Source organism: Marmota flaviventris, chromosome 15 (genome assembly GCF_047511675.1).
Source record: "Marmota flaviventris isolate mMarFla1 chromosome 15, mMarFla1.hap1, whole genome shotgun sequence".
In the NCBI taxonomy this organism is placed as follows: Eukaryota; Metazoa; Chordata; class Mammalia; order Rodentia; family Sciuridae; genus Marmota; species Marmota flaviventris.
Genome location: NC_092512.1, coordinates 69,910,594 through 69,931,661, shown reverse-complemented (window position 1 = coordinate 69,931,661; position 21,068 = coordinate 69,910,594). Strand labels below are relative to the sequence as shown.

Genomic DNA, 21,068 nt, shown 5'->3' with positions numbered 1-21,068 from the left:
TTCTCGAAAAGCTAGAAAGAACTTTAGCTAGATTTATTCTGCAAGGTGTAGATGAAATTTGTTGGTAAAGTCTTATGCTTACCTTGGGCACTACCATTGAGTTACACCTCTATCCCTTCTTTCTCCTTTTTTAAAAATTAGAAAATCTCTTGTTTTAACAAATCCAAGCAATATAGATGCTTATAAAATATAAAGTAAACATTTTCTCTATACTCCAAATTTTTCCAATGATAACTTTTAATATTTTCATGTGCATCTTTTCTACATGTAGACATGTGTTTACATATAGTTGAAAAAGTACAAATCACATTATACCAAAGTTTAATTTTTCTACAACTTGTTTTTTCCAACATTCGTTATATAATAGACATATTTCCAACAGATTTATTTCATTCTTATAATAATACCATAATACTCCACTGCTTAAATACATTATGGTTTATTCACCTGTATACTATTAATTATTTATTGGTTGATCATATATATACGATTAATGATTTATTAATCTATATACTATTAATTATCTCTCATTTTCTAAACCAATTTAGTGATTTGCTTGATTTTTTAAAAAATGTTGTGAGTCAAGTCAGCAAAGACAGCCTGCACTTCCTGTGGCTATTTATACTTCCTTAGTGGTCTGTTATCCTTCTGGGGTAGGGGACTAGAAGATGTGATGACTACCATGTAGCTTAATGAATATATAGATTGTTTCGGTTTTTGTTACTCAAAAAAAATCTTTCCAGGAGCTGGGGCTGTAGCTCAGTGGTAGAGCGCCTGCCTCACATGTGTGAGGAACTAGGTTCGATCCTCAGCACCATGTAAAAATAAATTAATATATTTAAAAAAATCTTTCCAGAAACACCTCATCATATTTCTTTATAGACTTGTGCTAGTATTTAAATTTTTTTTATAGTTGTAAATGGACAGAATGCCTTTATTTTATTTATTTTTATGTGGTGCTAAGGATTGAACCCAGTGCTTCACATATACTAGGCAAGTGCTCTACCACTGAGCTACAGACCCTGCCTCTTGTGCTAGTCTTTCTATAGGATAAATTTCTAGGCATACTGGGCACAGCATAAGTACATTTACATATTTTTAAAATACTGAGTTTTTGCCCATTTGACACATGGAATAGAGGCAGAGTATTCTGTGGAGTTGGCACAAGAACACTAACACCTGAAGTCTGGGCCACGGGTCTGATATAGTGAGCATTTGTCTAGCTTATTTTATGGAAATAGCTTGAACATCAGGGAATCTCCTAGGATAAATTTATATCTATTACATTCAAACTGTAGCAAGTAAGTTATGTGTGGAGATGAAAAGACAATTCTCTAGCCAGGTCAACTTCTGTTCTCAGAACTACAGTGGATGCTGGCAATTCTTTCAATTAAAATGGCAACTAGTACAGTTTCATTGATGCTTCAAACAGAGCAGATAGATCCTCTTCTGACTGGGGACGGGGAGCAAGCTTGGTGACCCTTTCCTGAAACAGTAAATAAAAGGAGTTACTCAGGGCTTGCAAAAGACTGTAAAAGTTACTTGTTATGTACATTAACGTAGTCTTAAGAAAGAATGATTTGATAATAGTCATATCTTTAAAACCATTTCTTGTATGCTGTGTATTAGCTAATTACCAACTCAGAGGCTTATCAAGTCATGCCTCTTTCCCAAGGAGCTTTCAAAAGCTATTGCCCCTTGCCTTCTGCCCTGGACAAATGTATAAAATCAAACCAGTCATACAGAAAACACCTTCTCTAACAACCAAACCGGGTCTGTCAACAACCTCTGCCAATTCTCCAAGGGCAGAGAGTCCTGTCCCAGGCACAGAGAGTGCTGCTAAAGAAAACAAAACTATTTGTCCTTGACTTCTAAGACCATATATTTTGCAACATGGACTTAAGGTATATTCAAAAGAAATTCTGTAGGACATGAGCCATCAGGCTGTGTGCAACAAGCGATTTCTTTATTCCTATAAACTAACGTTTTACCTCTCCTTTCCCAAACTAGTTTAGTGATTTGCCCAGTTTTTCAATGATTATTATGAGTCAAGTCAGCAAACAGCCTGCACATCCTATGGCTATTTTTACTCCTTCAGTGGTATTTATCCCTCTGGGATAGGGGACTAGAAGGTATGATGACTACTATGTGGTCTAAATGAGTAAGGGGCTCCCACTTTCACGGGAGCATACCTGGTAAACAGGGAGGCTCATTATGGGGAGAGCTCAGTTGTGTTCACTGCTCTACACCCTAGTGGTGACCAGAACACTTGACACACAGAAAGTAGATGCTCAAGAGTTACTTGTTGAGTTAATGAAGATGGTGGGGAGGGGAGATATTGACATCTCAAAGGTTATATGTACAAGACCAGAGTTGGCCTACCCCTCCCATTTTTCAACTCAGAAATGACACCCAGTAGCTCAGATGAAAACTTAGGAGCTAGCCGTGAGTTCTCTTTTCCTTGCTCTGCAGGTTCAACCCATCAGCAAATCTGTTTGACCTACGCCCGAAATGAATCCCCAATCTAGAGCACTTCTCACCTCCTGTTGCAGACACCATTATGCGCCTGTGCTGCCTGACAGCCTTTTCCACTTTTGCTCCACTATCGCCCCCTAGAGGTAATTTTCTCCAAAGCGGCCCTAATGATGCCCCCCTCCCCCTTTTAAATCTTATCACACCATCCCAGTGCTTAAAACTCTTGGATAATCTCCTTGTTGTGATTAGAGCAAAATTATAATCTCTGATGCTGCCCTAGCCTGGTCTTGCTTCTCACCCCAGCTCTCTCCTCTCCCATTGTCTCATCTCACTTGGTCCCACTGTTCCTTTTAAATGTTTGGCTTTCCCCTCTGCCTGCAGAGCTTCATGTAGCTGCCACCAAGCAGAGGACTTCTCACAAAAGACTTCATTACCTTGCTGGGGTTCCCACCACATCATCCTTGCAAGGTTACTCTCTGTCTCATCATCCAGGTTTTTCCTTCACATCATTAATCACTATCTGAAATTATTTTGTTTATATCTTATTTATAGATGTTCATTGTCTGTCTCCCCCCTCACTAGAACATAAGATCCAGGAAGGAAGAAAGGGACTTTATTTTCCTCTTTGCTGTATCCCAAACAATGCATGATATATGGTAGATATCAAAGAGTATTTTTCAGTTAAAAGAAAGATGAGGGGCTGTGGCTGTGGCTCAGTGGTAGAGCGCTCGCCTAGCATGTGTGAGGTGCTGGGTTCTATCCTCAGCACCACATAAAAATAAATAAATAGAATAAAGGTATTGTGTCCAACTACAACTAAAAAAATATTTAAAAAAAGAAAAGAAAGATAAAAAGAAAGAAGGAGGGCTGGGGCTACAGCTCAGTGGTAAAGTACTTGCCTCGAATGTGTGGGACACTGGGTTCCATCCTCAGCTCCACATAAAAATAAATAAAGATATTGTGTGTCCATCTACAACTAAAAAAAATTTAAAAAAAGAAAAAGAAAGAAGGAAACGTTAAAAAATCAACTCAGGGCTGGGGTTGTGACTCAGTGGTAGAATGCTTGCTTAAAGTGTGTGAGGCACTGGGTTTGATCTGAGTATTACCACATAAAAATAAATAAATAAAATAAAGGTATTATGTCCCTCTACAACTAAAAAAATTTTTTTAAAATATCAACTCCAAATGGGTCTAAACCCCCAGAAATAAGAGCACAAACCTTAAAACTCTTAGAAGAATACAAAGGGGGAGAACTTCATGACCTTGGAATTGGCAAAGATATTTTGGATATGAGATGAAAAACACAGGCAATAAGGGAAAAACCAGATAATCTGGACTAGACAAAAATTTAAAACTTTTGTGCATCAAGATACTAACAAGAGGGATAAAGATAACTCACAAAACAGGAGAAAATATTTGCAATCATATATCTGATCAGGGATAAATGTCCAGAATTTAAAAATGATTTCTACAATTCAACAACAGTAACAACAACAAAACCCTAAACCACTCAATTCAAAAATGAGCAAATAACTTGAATAAATATTTCTCCAAAGAAAATAAATAGCCAGTAAATGCATGACAACATGCTCAGTATTATTAATCATCAGGGAAACACAAATCAAAGCCTTAACTAGATACCACTTCACACCTATTGAGATGAACTATTATAAAATGGAAAATAAGGAGTGTTGGTGGAGAGGTGGAGAAATTGGAACTGCATGTATTGTTAATGAAAATATAAAATGATTCAGCCACTATGGAAAACAGTTTATCAATTCCTCAAAAAGTTAAACGTAGAATTACTATATGGTCTAATTCTACTCCTAGGTTTATACTCAAAAGAAAGCAGGGACTCAAATAGACAACTACACATCAATGTTCATAGCATTATTCATAATGGCCAAAAGATGGACACAACCCATGTCCATCAACATGTGAATGGATAAACAAAATGGGATGTGCCTATACAATGAAATATTATTCAGACATGAGCAGGAATGAAATTCTGACACATGCTATAACATGCATGAACAGTGAAGACATTATGATAAATGAAATAAGTCAGTCACAAAAGGAAAAATATTGTGAAATTCTACTTAAATGAGGTACCTAGAATAGGCAAATTCAGAGATAGAAGGTAGAATAGAAGTTACCAAAGGCTGGGAGAAGGGGGAATTGTTGTTTAAGGGATGTATAGCTATTTGGAATGATAAAAGAAAGTTCTGGAAATGTTTGGCTGTATAACACTGAATATACTTAATAGCACTGAGTTATATGTGTAAAATTAATTAGAATGGTAAATTTTATGTTTTATGTACATGTGTCCACAATTAAAAATAATTGAAAATAAAAAGGATGGATGAATGGATGGATATTTGGAAAAAGGTGAGGGACAATATTGATGAATATGAGTGAGGCAAAAGCAAAATTTTACATCCCAGCAGATCCTCCAGAGACCCTAAGGAATTTTGAAAATCCACAGCAAGGCAAAGGCTTGTTCATGGTTCTTCTATCTATCATCTATCTATGTTTACAGCAGGGTTGAGAGCAGAAGTTCAGCATTTTCTATGGCCACATATGATGATTATCTCCACATTACTCTGTTATAATGAGTCTTATCTGATAAGCTCAAAGTCCCTTTACACAATCTGGGTTTATCTTTAGTCACACAGTTCAGGACTCTCAGAAGGACCTGGGGCCATGCCTAAGCAGAATTGCTCTTTCATATCTCTAGCCCCCAGAGAGTGGTTAAATGCGGGCAAAGACAAAGTTTGTGATGTCTCGCTAGACAAATCAGCTCTGCCATATGAAAGCTAAACTCAGAATGAAGACGTGTTAAGCAACGTGCGGTTATTTATAGACATGTAAGACCAAGAACAACTGATTAACATGGGCACCGAAGTAAATTCAGACTTCTACTTTTAGCACATTCATAAAATAACAACATTTCAGCTGCCCTGTCTACCAGGGAGTGGAAGTGCTCATTCGGGTAGGCAGCTCTCCTCAGTAATGAAATGTTTTGATTTGAAATGTAAATGTTTCTTTCCAGGGGTTTCAGAAATTCATCTTGGAAGATTAATTTATTTTTGCCTGCTCTCCTTGCAGCCTAGCTACGGCAGTTGGAAGCCTCTGTACACAGGGCCACTATTTGCTGCCACCAGTAAGGGCTGTGGTGTTTGGTCAAGAATACAGGCCTGGTTGTTCCTTCCAGAGAAAACTGGTCCCTGGTTGCTGAACATAAAAGAACCTTTATCAGACACTGACTCTATGAAATAAACTCTCTGGCAATGTCCTTTAAGGGACTAGTCTATCCTCCTCCCTGCCTTAAATCCCGTAGACACTAAAAAGTGAAGATCGGTTTACTAGGCGTGTAAAATTCTGAAGTTGCAATAACCTCTCTGTAAAATGTTCACTGCTGCCAAAATGCAAAATAAAACAAAACCCCACAGTCATTCTTCATCTGCAGAATAGACAAGCTCATTTCTAAGATCCCCTTTAAAGTCCTAGGAGTCTATGAATATGTGCATATATCTATCCCATTGACTCCAAAATGGAACCAGTGCTAGTTAATTAACTTCAACTGTTTCTCCTAATCATGCAAATATGATCAAAGGGGGAAAGGCAGTATACACCTTGGGGTTGCTTTATGAAAACAGATCAAGGGAAATCTGGCTTCCTACTTTGTGACATGACTTACATTCAAAAGATTGCATTTACCTCCCATCTTTTGTGAAACTAAGAAATTCATTTTGTCTAATTAAGGTTTTGCTTCTATGATTTCTCTCTATGACATGTACATGAAGGCATCCAGAATAATACCTAATTAACTTACTATTTTAGTGGATGGTCTCCAATGTTTCCAGACTAAATGTTATAGTCTGGAATAGCTCTTGAAAGTGAAGGTCTGAGCACAGTAGAATTAGAACAGTGAAAACTTGCCAATGTGTGTTGATGGAGGGGAAGTGCACTGTCACCAGCTATTAAATGGCTAAGAATACTATACAGTTTCATCTAAAAATCATAGATACCATTCTTGGAAGCAGACAAACACACATTTTTGAATACTGTCCTGGGTTAAACAAGCATAACTTTATAGAGGGCCCTTGCAGAATAGATAGTGTTACTGAGACTGTGCTATTAAAATCAGGAAGACCACTCAGTCTGTGGTGTCCCTGGACAGGCCTTCATGGTACCCCTGACTTTGGCTGAGTCCTAGTTAGTCAATCTGAGGAAACATCTCAAAAAGTTACTACCACCTAGCCACTTAGCTCATCTGGACAGAGGCTGTAAGAGGAAGGGTCTGCAGGTATGTGTTTATTTAGCATGTTTTTTAGGTTGTGCTAGGAGCTAAATTCCTGCCCTCATGGAACTTATAGTCTAGTAAGTTTGGATAAAGTAATTGTGATGGTCTCACAAGGTCTTATCTTTTGGCTATTTTGTCTCTTGGACTTATGAGTTAGAACTAAGAATTTGTAGGATGGCTCAGGGCTGCGCTACACTTTTTTTTTTTTTTACATTCAATTATATTTTATTTTTATTTTTTTCATTATTTTAAACTATTTTTTAGTTGTTGATGTATATTTATCTTTTTAAATTTATATTCGGTGCTGAGAATCAAACCCAGTGCCCCACACATGTGAGGCAAGCACTCTGCCACTGAGCCACAACCGCAGCCCATCATTTATATTTTTAGATACAACTGGATTCACTGGACTTTAATCTAAATCTGGGAAACTGGTGGCTCATGGTCTATGATTCATTTGTACATAGGGAAACCAGGGCAAACTCAGTAGGAACATCTGGATTGCTTATTTTTCTTGAAATTGGAAGTTCTACCAATAGAAGGACCTGAATTTCTGCTTGGTGATAAGAATTGCAGAATAGCTGTTCACCCAATTAGATGGGTCACATGCTTTCCAGTTTACCAAAGTCCCCACTACTTCCTGTTGTATTAAATGACTTTGTTGATTGCCTACATGGCTCCTGGTGGAAATATGAGCCAGTGAGCCAGATCTATACAAATATCTTACGTGAGTGGTGAGACTGTCAACATTCTACACACTGATACATGGGGATGAAGCAGTTAGTTCAAAGTCTTTACTACCTGGAGTAAGAGGGAAAAGAGCACTGCTACTTATAGTATGCAGGATGCCATGCAGGATATTCCAGATTTAGCTTTGTTTCAAGGTCAGGGAGAGGCCCACAAATGCCTTAACTTTGGACAGAAGAGCCCCACAATATTAAAATGATCCCTGTCTTGCCATATAATTCCAGGCATGGTGAACACCGTGTGGCCCACCAACCAAGCTCTCATGGCTCTGAGCTCTCTACTTGGTGATGAACTGCAATGAACAGAGTCTTGGCCCATTAGCATCTGATGTATCAGCTTGAGAGTTCCAACAAAGGATCAACTCTCTTCATGAGATTCTTGGGAGAGGGAAGTTAATACATCTATATGATTCTGCCAAATAAAGAACTGCAGCTCACTTGATATTCTTTAGCAAAGTTTAAGTAAATGAAATAAGACCCAGAGAAAATAACATTTGTATAAAATATACAATCTTCCAAATTCATTCCAAAGCAATTTTGTAATAGTTTCAACTTAAATGGCGTGCTCATTTGTCACAAAATAGTAGGAATTTGTCACTCTTTATAATGGAAAATAACATCAGCAGTCCTTTTGAACAGCTTTGTGCTATTTTACAGGGGAATCTTAAAAGAACAGAAATAGGGAAATTTTGCCTTAGTTCAGGGTTGATTTGGGTTGTTTTCCCCTCAAATTTCCATAAAGAATCCTTTCAGTTTTACCATAAAATCCTCACCTAAACCACACTTCTATGGAATAACATAAAGGCAAAGGAGCCTGGGCCCCTTCCCAATGGAGAACTGCTGTGGAGGAAACCTGAGACCAGCTGCAGAACCCTATGTCTCTATCTCCCCCTAACCCACCCCAAATGAAACATATTTTTCTGGAAGCTCTGTGCTTCTTAGCAGGAGTGAGGACCATGCTGTGCCTCTTACCTGGGGCAACGTTCCTTTCACTAATGCAGGGATGTCGGCCTTGGAGTAACCAATGGCAGCGAGGCCATCATCAACATTTAAATCAAATAAGAATTTCCGGAGTGCATCTGCCAATACAGGCCCAGCATCTTGGATCTTGGCAGTGCGAATGTCCGCTCCTAGAAGACACAAAATGCACACTGGGGAGAGAGGGTGTAGGCGGAGAGGAAGGCACAAGATCAGTCAGATACAACATGTGTACTCTTATCCATTTCCAAATGCCAAGGATGAGGGCATCACTGTGCCTCCCTCAAGGTGGCTCAATGGCCAATGATCAACCCCACAGAAAACGTGTTGGCAAGGCAAGACTGAGAAGCCCAGGGCCTCTGCAAGAAAAAAAAAGTCTGCCAGGGCTCTTAAATTGACTCTCACATTTCTAAGGAACTGTCAATTCCTACCTGCTCAGCCTTTGGGTGGTGGGAAAGAGGTACAGAAGCAATAAAGAAAGCTACAGAAAGGAAACCAGAAAAGAAGTCTGGTACTTGGGGAGGAGGAAGGAGCATTTGTAGGTGAAACACAGCTTATGTGATTTTCAAGGCTTGGAATTTGCTGACATCTAGAGGTGTGCATGTTTCATGTCTTTTCTCATGCAACATCTTAAAAAAAGTCAAGACCTGGAACTGGGGATGTGGCTCAATGGTTGAGCACTTGCCTAGCATGTGCAGGGCCCTGGGTTAAATCTCTAGTAACACACACACACACACACACACACACACACACCATGGGGTGGGGGGAGTAGAAAGAGGGGGGAAAAGAGGGGGGAAGAGGGAGGAGGAGAAGGAGGAGGAAGGGACCCTTTGTAAAAGCCTTGTGAGACAAAGATATAAAAGTACCAAAACTCCCACATTAATTGCCAAAAAGGAAGAAAATAGTATAACAAAAATGTGTAACAGTGACCAGGGAGGGAAATATTTCCTTTTTATAGCTAGAAACTTTCTTTTTATTTTTGTCTTTGTTGCCAAAGGGCAGGGAAGTTTCCTTTTAATAAATATTACAGTACCAGCTGGGCACAAGCAAGAACATGAAGCCTCTCAGAAAACCCTGCTTCATGTATAGGTATTAATGATAACAGTGAAGAGGTAAGAAGGTTGCCAAGGTTTGGAGATTTGTAAGGACAAAGTTTTTACATAATTAATAATTAATACTTATAATCCTAGAGATGTAAGTCTGGAAGAGCCATGGGGTTCTGTCCACCTGGAGGGTGAAAATTCCCAGAGGAAGCACCTGCCTTGTTCCCCATCTTTTGAATGGGCACCTTCACTGACAAGAAGCAAAGCACTCTGTGAACAGAAGGCAGCACTGCATGAAGTTTATCCAAAGTGCCTCTGAAGGAGACTAGAACGTTCTGTTCACCTACATGTTGGAGCATATTATTAAATCAGTTTAAGCTTTCCTTTCTATGAAGTGAGAACAGTTTTATTAATCTAGGGAAAGGGGTAAATTGAACCAGGAGAGCAGCAGCTAAAACATGGATTAGGGAGAGGTGACATTCAATGCAGGGTTTGTGATTTTTTAAAAAAAAAATATTTTTAAGTTGTAGATGGACACAATACCTTTATTTTATTTTTTATGTGGTGCTGAGGAACGAACCCAGTGCCTCACACGTGCAAAGCATACGCTCTACCACTGAGCCACAACCCCAGCCCCATCCCATTTGTGATGTTTTTATGTTCTAGGACGGCTGCCATAAAACACACCATCAAAATCTCTGGGTTTTCCTATGAAGTGTTTTTAGGAAAAAGAGAGAGGCGAGAAAGAGGTGGGGGGGGGGGGGACAAAGGGGGGTAAGAAAGATAATCCATTGTCCTAAACCTAAGAAAATCTGAGATTACATAGAAAATCAAAATATTTAATGGCCAAATATGGGACTAATATGAAAATTTCCTGTGTAAGGAGGAGAAAAACCCATGGGTTCTTCTAGCCTGGATCTTGTCTAACAGAGGAAGGGCTTTCTCAGTAATGTTGGTGGTTGTGTGGAATGTGCACTTTAAGTTCTCTAATATTTTTCCCATTTTCCATGAATGCAATCTGTGATTTGCTCCCTTATTTCAACCATTTGTACTGTTTGCATATTTACAAAGGCAACTGTGTCCCAGCCTGAGGCTGAAGGACATCTCCCTTCTAAAAGGGAAAGGGGACACAAGATCTTCATAAAGTTGGTGGCATGTTCTCACAGCATATGCTGGAAATCAAGCCTGGGGCTGGCTCTGGGTCCTAGGAGGCAGACATTAATATGCTCAGCACAGCCCCTGGAACTCTGAGCACAAATGGGTAAGTGTGTGAGGGGAGTGAAGGGGAAGCCGAGCTTGCAGAGGATGTCTGCGGTCATTCCCACCTCCTTGGAAACAGTCTCTCTCCAACGGCTGGAGCTCCAGCAGCATAATGAAGTTTTCTTTTTAGCCTTTCCTTCCCCACCCTAAACCTGAGCAGGGGAATAAGGTGGTTTGCAAATTAATCAAATACTCGAGTCTGCTTAAAAGAGTTCTCATGTCAGAAAAACACCAACATTTTCCTTTCTACTACAGCTATCGGAATATAATTTTTATTTCTGGTAAGATTAAGAAGGGACTGTGAATGTCTTATAATAGATCTGATTTATTCTAAAGTATGGCGAACAGTTCATTCGGGATCTTTTTAATAAAGTTTCTCATTCAGATTCACTGTGATTGGGAATTTATTCTTGCTTCCAGATTTAGATTCATGTTACTATCAATTCCACTTGGCAAAAAACAACTATAAATTAATAGTAGGTACAGAGTTAAACTTTCCTTGAGCATGAAAGCAGAGAAAATAATATTACTACAAATTTAAAATAATCAATATTTGGTTCTGTTTCATTCTTATCAGACTCTTAGAAACAAAAAAATTATGGTATTTTAGTGCTTACATAGGGCTTTGAACAAGTCACTGATATTTTTTTAAGCCACTCCAAAGCAACATATTTTGGCATTATTCTTTATGGTTACCTTCAGAAGCAATCCTAGGAAATGCTCCACCTGTGTGGGTCACAGATTTATGAGTAATGGTTCATACCCAATATTTCTGCTGTCTCCAGGTGCCGCTCTGGAAACATCTGGGCTGTGAACGTGAACACTGCTGGGGATGTGAGAACCACAGAAAGGCCATGGGGCTGTGGAGAGACAGTAAAACCGTTCTTCCTCTTGCATTCTCCGGGTATTACTTTAACCTATATTCCATGCAGTCAAGAATTGACAAATATGGGTTGGGAGGTATAGCTCAGTGATAGAGATCTCAGGGGTTGCATGCATGATGCTCTGGATTCAACCTCCAGGAAATTGTGAGGAATATAAGATTTAATAAAATAATTTTTGTTAATTATTTTTACCACCAGTGGGTGATCCACATTGTAATCTTTTGCTTTATATGTCTTCACTAAACCTGAAATTGGGTAGGACATTCCATGGCTAGAAAAGAAAAAAAAAAAAAGATGCTTAAGTTGACATACAAATATCAGAATTCATATCAATTACACAAAGACACTCTTATGTGGGGGGGGCCCTTCACACAGAGATATATATTCTTTTTTTCTTGGATGTAAGGACCACTGTGATTCACTCCAAGTTCAGTGTATTCATTAATAAAACTTGTGAAATGTTCAAATTCGACAATCAAATTCAAATTCTACGATCGTAGAATTGTAGGCCATTCAACAACATGCAAGCTGGACTACCAGGGATTCATCCTTCCAGTAACTGATAGATCCTTTCAATGCCATTCCTTTCCAAGGGCATTGAATCATAATGTGTTAGTCTAGTCTGAGAGGTTGTTAGTTCAACTGATTTCTCTTGCTTACATTCTAACTTAAGGATTTGTTTAGACTTAGTTTGTCATCAAGAAAAACCATCATAGTTTTTGTTTTTACTGAAAATCTTTATATCCTCTTGGATTCTTAGTGAACAAATAGGAAGATGTTATAGTATACTAAATGATTCAGAAGATAAATATTGTGACAAGTTAGTATATTTACAATTAATTTGGTAAAAATGAAATGTTTTCATGAGTAAAATGATCTGTAGTTTTTTTTTTTTAATGGATTATTGGGGGCTGGGTTGTGGCTCAGCGGTAGAATGCTCGCCTCGGATGTATGAGACCCTCGGTTCCATCCTCAGCACCACATAAAAATAAGTGAATAAAATAAAGATATTGTGTCCAACTACAAATAAAAAATAAATATTTTTTAAAAAATGGATTATTGGATGACTTTTCACTTATTTACATTTCACGGCAAGAATTATTTTGGTGAACTATACGAATATTTATGAAAGGGAAAAGAGTGCTCCTAGCCCATCCTTCATGAAACAAACCGGAAGTTATTGATTATCTGAGTTGTTGGTACTTTGAAATGTGTTTTACCTGTCGTAGGCTCAGAAAATGATTGCCTGGTGTGTTTTTGTGATATAATAGGATTCATGTAGGTCTCAAAGGTAACTTTTTATCAATATACAAAATGTTGCTTTTATTTTAACAGTTGCCTATGTTCTTTGTAGAAGACAAAAACTGTTGGTAGTCCTATGTAGTCCTATTTCCTTCTAGTCATTTTATGCATGTTTAATTATAATTTTATTGTGCACATAGTTTTATGCATTGCTTTTGCTACTTAATAGTCTTTTTAAACATTTCCCATATAAATATGTTCAAAAACATTATTTTTAATGGCTTTATTTTTTTCTTTCTTTCTTTCTTTTTTTGGGCCTGATTTTATTCTTAAAGTATTATACTTTAGTTAACCATTAATTATTGGAATTAGGTTGCACTAAAAATTTTTAATTATAAATAACACAATATCCTTTCTGTATCCATAAGCAATTGTTATGAAATTTATTATACAGCAGATGTGAAATTAAAAAAAATAACACCTAGGTGAACATTCTTACAAAGAAATTTGTGGCTCATATAATGGATATTTCTTTAGGCTAGATTCCTAGTAGTGATTTAGTTGGTTAAGAGGTATAAATATTTTTCTGGCTCTGGGTACAAAAGTTCACTTGATTTTTGAAAAGGTTTGAACCAAGTTATGGTTACACCAAGATTATGTTCTCATTAGCAGCAGAGTTTGATGATGACTATTTCCTTACATTTACCCTAGCAAAGGTCCATTTTTTTGTTCTCAGTGTTCACTGCTTTTCAATTTTAAAGCAACATATCAATAAAGTTCCTATAAAACAGATCATTTCTGGGCTATTGACAAGATTCTGATCTCTCTCTCTCTCTCTCTTTTTTTAAATAAGTGATTAGGGGAAGCATCCTGCATTTGAGATTTTAAGAATCTATGACACATGGCAAGGCTATGGAGAAATCAGAACCCTGATCCACTTTTGGTGGGGATGTAAAACAGTGCAGTCTGGAAGTTTCTCATAAATTGAAACACAGAATTACCATATGATCCCACAATTGCATTCCCATGTATAAAATAAGAGAAATGAAAATATGTATACACAAAAACTGGTACAGGAATGCTCACAGCAACATTATTTATCATAGCCCCAAATCATAACAATCCAAACTCCATCAGCTGGTGAATGGATAAATAAAATGTGGTATATCTGCCCAACGGAATGTTATTTGGCAATAAAAAGAATGAAATGCTGATACACGGCTGAACCTTGGAATATTATGCTAATTAAAACAAGCTGGATACAAAAGACCATATAAATTAAATCATACAGAATAGAGAAATCTATAGATATAGAAAGTAGAATCATATTGAATAGAGAATAGGTAAATCTCTATATAGAAAAAGTAGATCAGTATCCTCTTAATAGTAGGGAGGTAGGGGGATTGTTGGGTGACAGCTGAGGGGACTGGGATTTCTTTTGGGACAAGATGTTCTAAAATTGATGGTTGCAGAACTCTGTTTATATACTAAAAATCATTGAATTGTACACTCTAAATGGATGAATTGTATGATGTATCTGTTATATCTTTAAAAACTGTTATTAAAAAAAAACTGTGACCCAATAAAATTGATTTCAAATGAAGAGACTACTTAGGGACTTTAAATTAAATTTTTTCATTCTACAGCATATTTAAATTTTACCAGTAGTCCTAAATTATAAATATTTGTTTTTAGAAGAAATGGCTTGAGTAAAGAAATACAATCTCATATTCACTCACCACAGATGAACACCGGCATTTCCAAAGCCAATGCCAGCAAAAGTGCTTGCCAAGTGCATATTAGACCTTGCTTCAAGATCATCAGGATTTCTGACAGCCCTGTGAATTATATAAATATTGAACAACAACACATCAACATTGGCATTTCCTACTGAATAAAGAGCTGCCTTAGGAAAAGATGGAGGTGGGGGCTAGAAATGCTACTTGGTAGGAAGAAAAATTAGGAAAGTTATTCAAATGACATCTCGTCTTTTAAAGGAAAACCAAAGGGAAACATATTTTCTCATCAATGGTTTTACCAAAAGCATAATAAATATGCTGTCAGCTGCTCATGTGATATAAAAGTGCCAAGGGATATCAAGCCCTGATACTTGGACTGTGAGAGTTGCTCTAGGAAAGTGCCCTAAGACTCATTCTTCTTCTTCATTTGTCAATGACCTTGACAGCAGCCCTGAATGAATTCTCAGAATGCACCTTGAGCCTGTCGCCCTGGGCTGCCTGCAGTCCAACCCCAGCCCACCCAGTCATCCTTCTTCTTGTGACACCGACCCAAGTTGGACCCACTGGGGACCTCTTTTGGTACCTGTGGAAACTGCTCATCAACCCTCATATTGTTATTGTGGATGTGGGATATTATTGTAGGCCAAGCCTTTGCTTGCTCTGGGTATCCCTGGTGCCATTATGGAAAAGCAAATTCTCAAAGACCCGTTGGGATTCAGCTCAGCCTTCCTGCACACATTGCTTGGAAACCCTGCCCGAGGGAGGAAGCCGGAAGACTGGCAAGTGAACCACTTCTACTTGGTGTTTCTCAATTTTGCCTTAAGTGAGGGTTCCTGTTATAACAAAAAAAGTGCCAGTCTTTCTTTTCTCCTTTTATTTGGAATAGTTGGGTACTTGTGCCTCCTTCCCCAAACCCAGTGTAACTTCCTTATTTTCCAAACAACAAGGTGAAGTAGCTGATGATGGGGTTTCAGCTTTTCCTCTGTCCATCTGTGACCCTGTTGACCCTTCAGTCCCTGTCAAACAAACTGGCTCTCTAGCTATCTACCTAGACCAATGCTGCTGTGCTTCTCTGTAGTTCTCTCATGAGCCTGAAACAGCTCCATGACCCTCCCTGCATCTGGGGTGGGGGCTCTACTACAAAATGTATTCCAAAGCCTGTAATCCCAGTGACTGAGGAGGATGAGGCAGGAGGACTGCAAGTTCAAAGCTAGCCTCGGCAACTTAGCAAGACCCTGTTTCAAAATAAAAAATAAAAAGGGCTAAGGATGTGGCTTAGTGATTAAGTGACCCTGGGCCTGGGTTCAACTCCTATTACCAAAAAAAAAAAAAAGTCGCCATTTTTTCTAAGTGGAGCTTCTAAGATCAAGGCCAGAGGGGCACCACATCCATATCTAGGCCTTACCTGCCTGTTTCCTTACCCACCATTATGTGTTAAGTACAAAAATGAGTGTGACTTTGCATATCTTAATGTCTCAGTTATCATTTTTCATTTTTTAAGTACAGTCAGTCTTCTGTGGGTTCCACATTCATAGATTCAACCAAACATTCATTGAAAATACTGAGAAAAAAAACAACGGCATCTGAACTGAACTCACATGGATTTTTTCCTTGTTACTCCCTAAGCAATACAGTATGATAACTATTTACATAGCATTTACATTATATCAGGTATCTTGAGTAATAGAGAAAGAGTTAAAGTATATTTGGGGTTGTGTGTCAGTTCTATGCAAATACTAAGCCATTTTATAAAAGGAAGTTGACCATCTGAAGATTTTGGTGTTCCAGAAGGTCCTGAAACCAATGCCCCAAGGGCTCAGAGGGATGACCATAGATCTATGCTCTCTCAGGAGCCTTTTGCTATTTGTTCTCTCATAGATTATGACTATAAATGCTTTTGTATTCTTTAAAAAATTTTTTTAATATTTATTTTTTAGGTGGACACAATATCTTTATTCCATTTTTATGTGGTGCTGAGAATTGAACCCAGTGCCTCACGCATGCTAGGCGAGCATGCTACCACTTGAGCCACATCCCCAGCCCTCTTTAAAATTTTTGAATTAATTTTTTTTTTAAGAGATGGGGTGTCTCTGTCTTGCTTAGGCTGGCCTTGAACTCCTGGGCTCAGGTGATCCTTCTGCTTCAGTTTCCACAATAATTGGGCCTACAAGTGTATGCCACTGCACTGGACTATATTTGTATTCTTAAATCTTGCAAAAATTTTTTAGGAATCCTTTTATATTTTTAGTCTTTTATATCTCCTGGATCAGCAATCTCTACATATATATTTCTTAAATTTAGTTCATGAGAGTTTACTCAATGGGTAGCTTCCGCCCTGGATTGGGCTCAGCCAATATCTACCTGCAGGCTCTCATTTCTGCCTGAAGAGCCAAATTTCAAGGACATCTCCTCTCATCCTAATTTCAGTTTTGAGGCTTTGAAGAATAAACCTCCATTTATTCTATCTGCATCTTCATAAATTAGGGGCTTCCATTTGTCCCCTGGCAACCTTTGCCTTTTCAGATTGAAGCATCCAGTTTTCACCTGCCATCACCTGGATTTCTTCAGAGGTCACTAGTGTCTGGTGCTTCTCCACATCTGTGGGCTAAAATGGTGAACAGATAAGCTCTGGATATTTCAATATCTGGTACCCCATGTTTCATGTGAAGGTGGAGTGTATTTTTATGCTCCATCTCTATTCCTTCAGGGTGACATACCTTTTCAGGTACTTAGCAACGATTCTCAGTGCGTGGACTGCCCAAATGTCACTGATTGGGTTGCTGCCCTGGTACGCTGGCCGTGTGATGGGATTGGAAGGGCAGGGGCTCCGCATGTGGTAGGGAAGGGCAGTGTATGACTCCAGTGCGTGGCTAAAGAGAAATATTTAAAATACACAGAATGAACACATTATCTTTCTTCCTCCTTTCCCACATTCAATCACAAACCAGCACTCTCTCCATTGTGGATATGTTCATTAGCACTGAGATCACAACATATTCCACCAGTTAGCCTCCTGTCCATGACAGTCAATGCACAGCACAGAAATTAATATAGACAGATTTGCATTGGCAGCCCTACATGTTTTTGACCAGTACATATAAGGTTGATTGATCAATGGGTACTAAATTGCAGTGAGGAGTAAGAGGGAGTAAGAAGTTTTTGTGTGCTATTGCACAGTAGGGTGACTATAGATAGTAATTGTGTACTATACATCTCAAAAAGCTAGAAGAAAGAATTTTGAACATTTTTTTTTTGCCATTAAAAATTGATAAATGCTTGAGGAGCTAGATATGTTTAACCTAATTACACAGTATGTACATGTAACAAAACATGATATGGTACTCCATTAATATGTGCAATTTTTGTGTTTCAATTACAAATAAACTCAGAATGAAATTGACTAAATTATGTTATTTCATATATAAATATGTAACAATGAAACTAATATGTACAAATATAATGCACCAATAAAATATCTAAAAATTATAAATTTAATTTAAAAAAATTACATAACTCTTTTCAATATAAATATATCTTTATGGTGCTAAATTATTGAATAATTGAGTCATTAAAAAAAAACACTGAATCTAAAAAATGACTTCTTCATAGAAGATAGTCACCATCTTATACCTAGCATAGGTCAAGTATCATATTACCAAAGGAGGGTCATAGTTATACAGACTTCTATTAGGAGTGCAATGCAGCCAGGTGTGGTGGTGGTGCTCACCTTTAATCCCAGGAACTCAGGAGGCTGTGGCAGGAGGATTGCCTCAGCAGTTTAGTAAGACATGTCTCAAAATAAAAATAAGTAAATAACAAGGGCTGGGGATTAGTGATAAAAGTATTTCTGAGTTCAATCTCTAGTACCAGAAAAAAAATTACAGTATAAAACCTGGGTACGGTGGTACACGCCTACAGCTAGCAACTTGGGAGGCTGAGGAAGGAGGACTGCAAGTTCAAAGCTAGTCTGGGCAATTTAGCAAGACCCAATGTTGAAATAAAAAATAAGAAGGGCGAGGGATGTAGCTCAACTGGGTTCAATCCCCAGTACACCACCACCATAAAGAGAAAGAGAGAGAGAGAGAGAGAGAGAAAATGAGAATAAAGAGTACAGTGTAGTAGGCTTTGGGTCAGCGGTGCAGCTGTAAATCCTGGCACCAGATCTTCCCGCTATAGACCAGGTGTGAGGCACTACCCTTCCTGTGACATGGATAAATAATAGTACCGCTTCACAGGGCAGCTGTGAAAACTAAATGAGTTGACCTTTATAAAGCCCTTAGAATAGGCCTGGAATATTCTGAAACTTATTATTAACTATTATTATTAATTGCTGGTTTGAAAAATCTGATTATTTTTTCTTATGTGTTTCAAACTCAGGATTGGCTATTTTAAGAACTAGACTTCAGAACTACTTTACCTGCTGGCTTGCCCTGAAGTCTAGCTCCTTATTGAAGAAGAGGACATTAGACAAACCATCTAGATCAATGATGCTGGGACACCATGTAACATGAACTATGTTTTCCATGAATGATAGTTTCAGTGTTACGAGGATTTACTCTTTTTTTTTTTTTTTAATGTGAGAAGCAGAGAACACTTTTGAATAAAGTGCTAGAAATAAAAAAAAAATTCAGTGACTAGATGGATGTCATGTGACTCTAAGTAGGGGATGTGTGAGAAATGCGATATGTTAAATGACAAGTTAGGATCCATGTTAGGTCTATCCATGTCCCTGGTCTGCTTTTCCCACTATATTCTGCTGCCTACCAAGAGATTATAAAAAATTGTATCCAATTCCATTGGTGAGTTGGGTTGGTGGTGAGTCCACCAGGGCCCAGACTCTAACAGGGGCCTCACAGCATGCCTCACTTGCATCTAAATTCTGAATCCAAGAATCTGAATCCCTGTTTCTCAGGAGCAGATTCCCTAACCAAGCCAAGCTCCCAGAAACTATGTATGAAACCTGGAAGTCACATTACTGATTCAAAATGAGAAATGGTACTTCTGAAGGGGACAGGCATCTGAGTCTCCTAGCCCTTCTTTCCCTTTAGACAAGTCTTGTGATGGTTGATTTATGATCAGAGGCCCCACAAATTCTCTCAGGGGGTATTATCCTCAAGGTTTAATGCATAGCTGTATCCCCGGGGTCTTAGGGGCAGATTCCTTGGGCCAAGTGTTTTCTTGTTCAGATGAGCAGCATTATGGTTTGGATCTCTAATGTTCCTCAGTGGCCCATGTGTTGAAGGCTTGGTCTCCAGCTCTTGGCCTTATTGAAAAGTGGTAGAATCTTTAAGAGATGGGGCTTATTGGAAGGGAGTTAAATCATTAGGGGCATGCCCTTGAAGGAGACTGGGATCTCATCTACTATCTCTCTTTGCTTCCTGGCTGCCATTTGGAGAATAAGCCTTCTTTGTTGTGCATTCCCACCATCATGTACTGTGCTGCCACAGGCCCAAAGCAACAGGACCAAGTGATTATGGACTAAAATCTTGGAATTGGTGAGCCAAAATAAACCTTTTATTTTTAAAAATTCACTATCTCAAGCACTTTGTTATAGTGACAGATGATTGACTAACACAAGCAACTACCCTCATTCTCCTTCCTTCTATCCTGATTTTTGCATTGGTTCATAGTGAAGTCTTTGGACCTGGGAGTTATTCCTTTAAAGCTGACTGCTTTGGGCCATGATGTATTTATTATGCATTTTATAGTCAAGGAAAACAATCTTATTTCCCTTATTCCTAAGTAAATAGGAGACAACTCATCAAAGTTCTGACAATATTGACTAGAATGGAATTGGATACAATTTTTTATAGTCTCTTGGTAGGCAGCAGAATATAGTGGGAAAAACAGACTAGGGACATGGATAGACCTAGCATGGATCCTAACTTGTCATTTAACAGCAAATGATTCAATACCTGTCATGTAATCATCACTGTGCCCTGGGAATACCTAGAGAAGAGAATAAGATAGCCCTGTCCTCACCAAACTCACGATACAGTGTGGATACGGGCAAGTGAAGAGATGGTACCTCAGAAGCAATGAACCAGCTACCCAGGGGAGCAGCAAAGGATAAGTGGCCAGTTGTAGTTGAGAGAAGAGGAAAGGGCCAGCAAAGACTCCAAACAGATACTCATGTGTAATTAAAAACAAGCTCTCCAAGCAAACAGCTGAGCACTGGGGACATGCCAGGGCCAGGGAATTTGGTTTTCAGATCGTAGGGATGGAATGCTCCTGAAAGACTTGTAAGGTGGAGAGGTACATGTATGAGTGTTCCTTTGTGCATGATGCTCATATTGCAATATGGAAGTTTGTTCAGGCCAAAATGGAGGACAAATGGAAGAACTATGGGATGGAATTAGGAAAATCAATGAGGAGACTGCTGCAATAACTCAGGT

General features: G+C 38.5%; 1 protein-coding gene across 2 annotated transcripts in view; it reads right to left on the bottom strand.

Moving 5' to 3' along the window:
- Window positions 1-219: 219 nt before the first annotated feature.
- Adhfe1 (alcohol dehydrogenase iron containing 1) overlaps window positions 220-21,068 on the bottom strand; it is a 33,409-nt gene continuing 12,560 nt past the window's right edge. Inside the window, exons 9-15 of one of the 2 annotated variants that reach the window (XR_011704689.1) lie at window positions 17,391-17,543; window positions 14,674-14,772; window positions 11,885-11,963; window positions 11,572-11,668; window positions 8,500-8,657; window positions 3,375-3,451; window positions 1,397-1,486 (exon numbers count right to left, since the gene is read on the bottom strand). Coding sequence is in view for 1 of the 2 variants with exons in the window: in XM_027932865.2 (XP_027788666.1) it covers window positions 1,403-1,486; window positions 8,500-8,657; window positions 11,572-11,668; window positions 11,885-11,963; window positions 14,674-14,772; window positions 17,391-17,543 (670 nt within the window). In the remaining variant the exon portion in view is untranslated. Of the gene's footprint in view, window positions 1,487-3,374; window positions 3,452-8,499; window positions 8,658-11,571; window positions 11,669-11,884; window positions 11,964-14,673; window positions 14,773-17,390; window positions 17,544-21,068 lie in introns of both variants that reach the window. The other variant, XM_027932865.2, reaches the window with a different exon arrangement.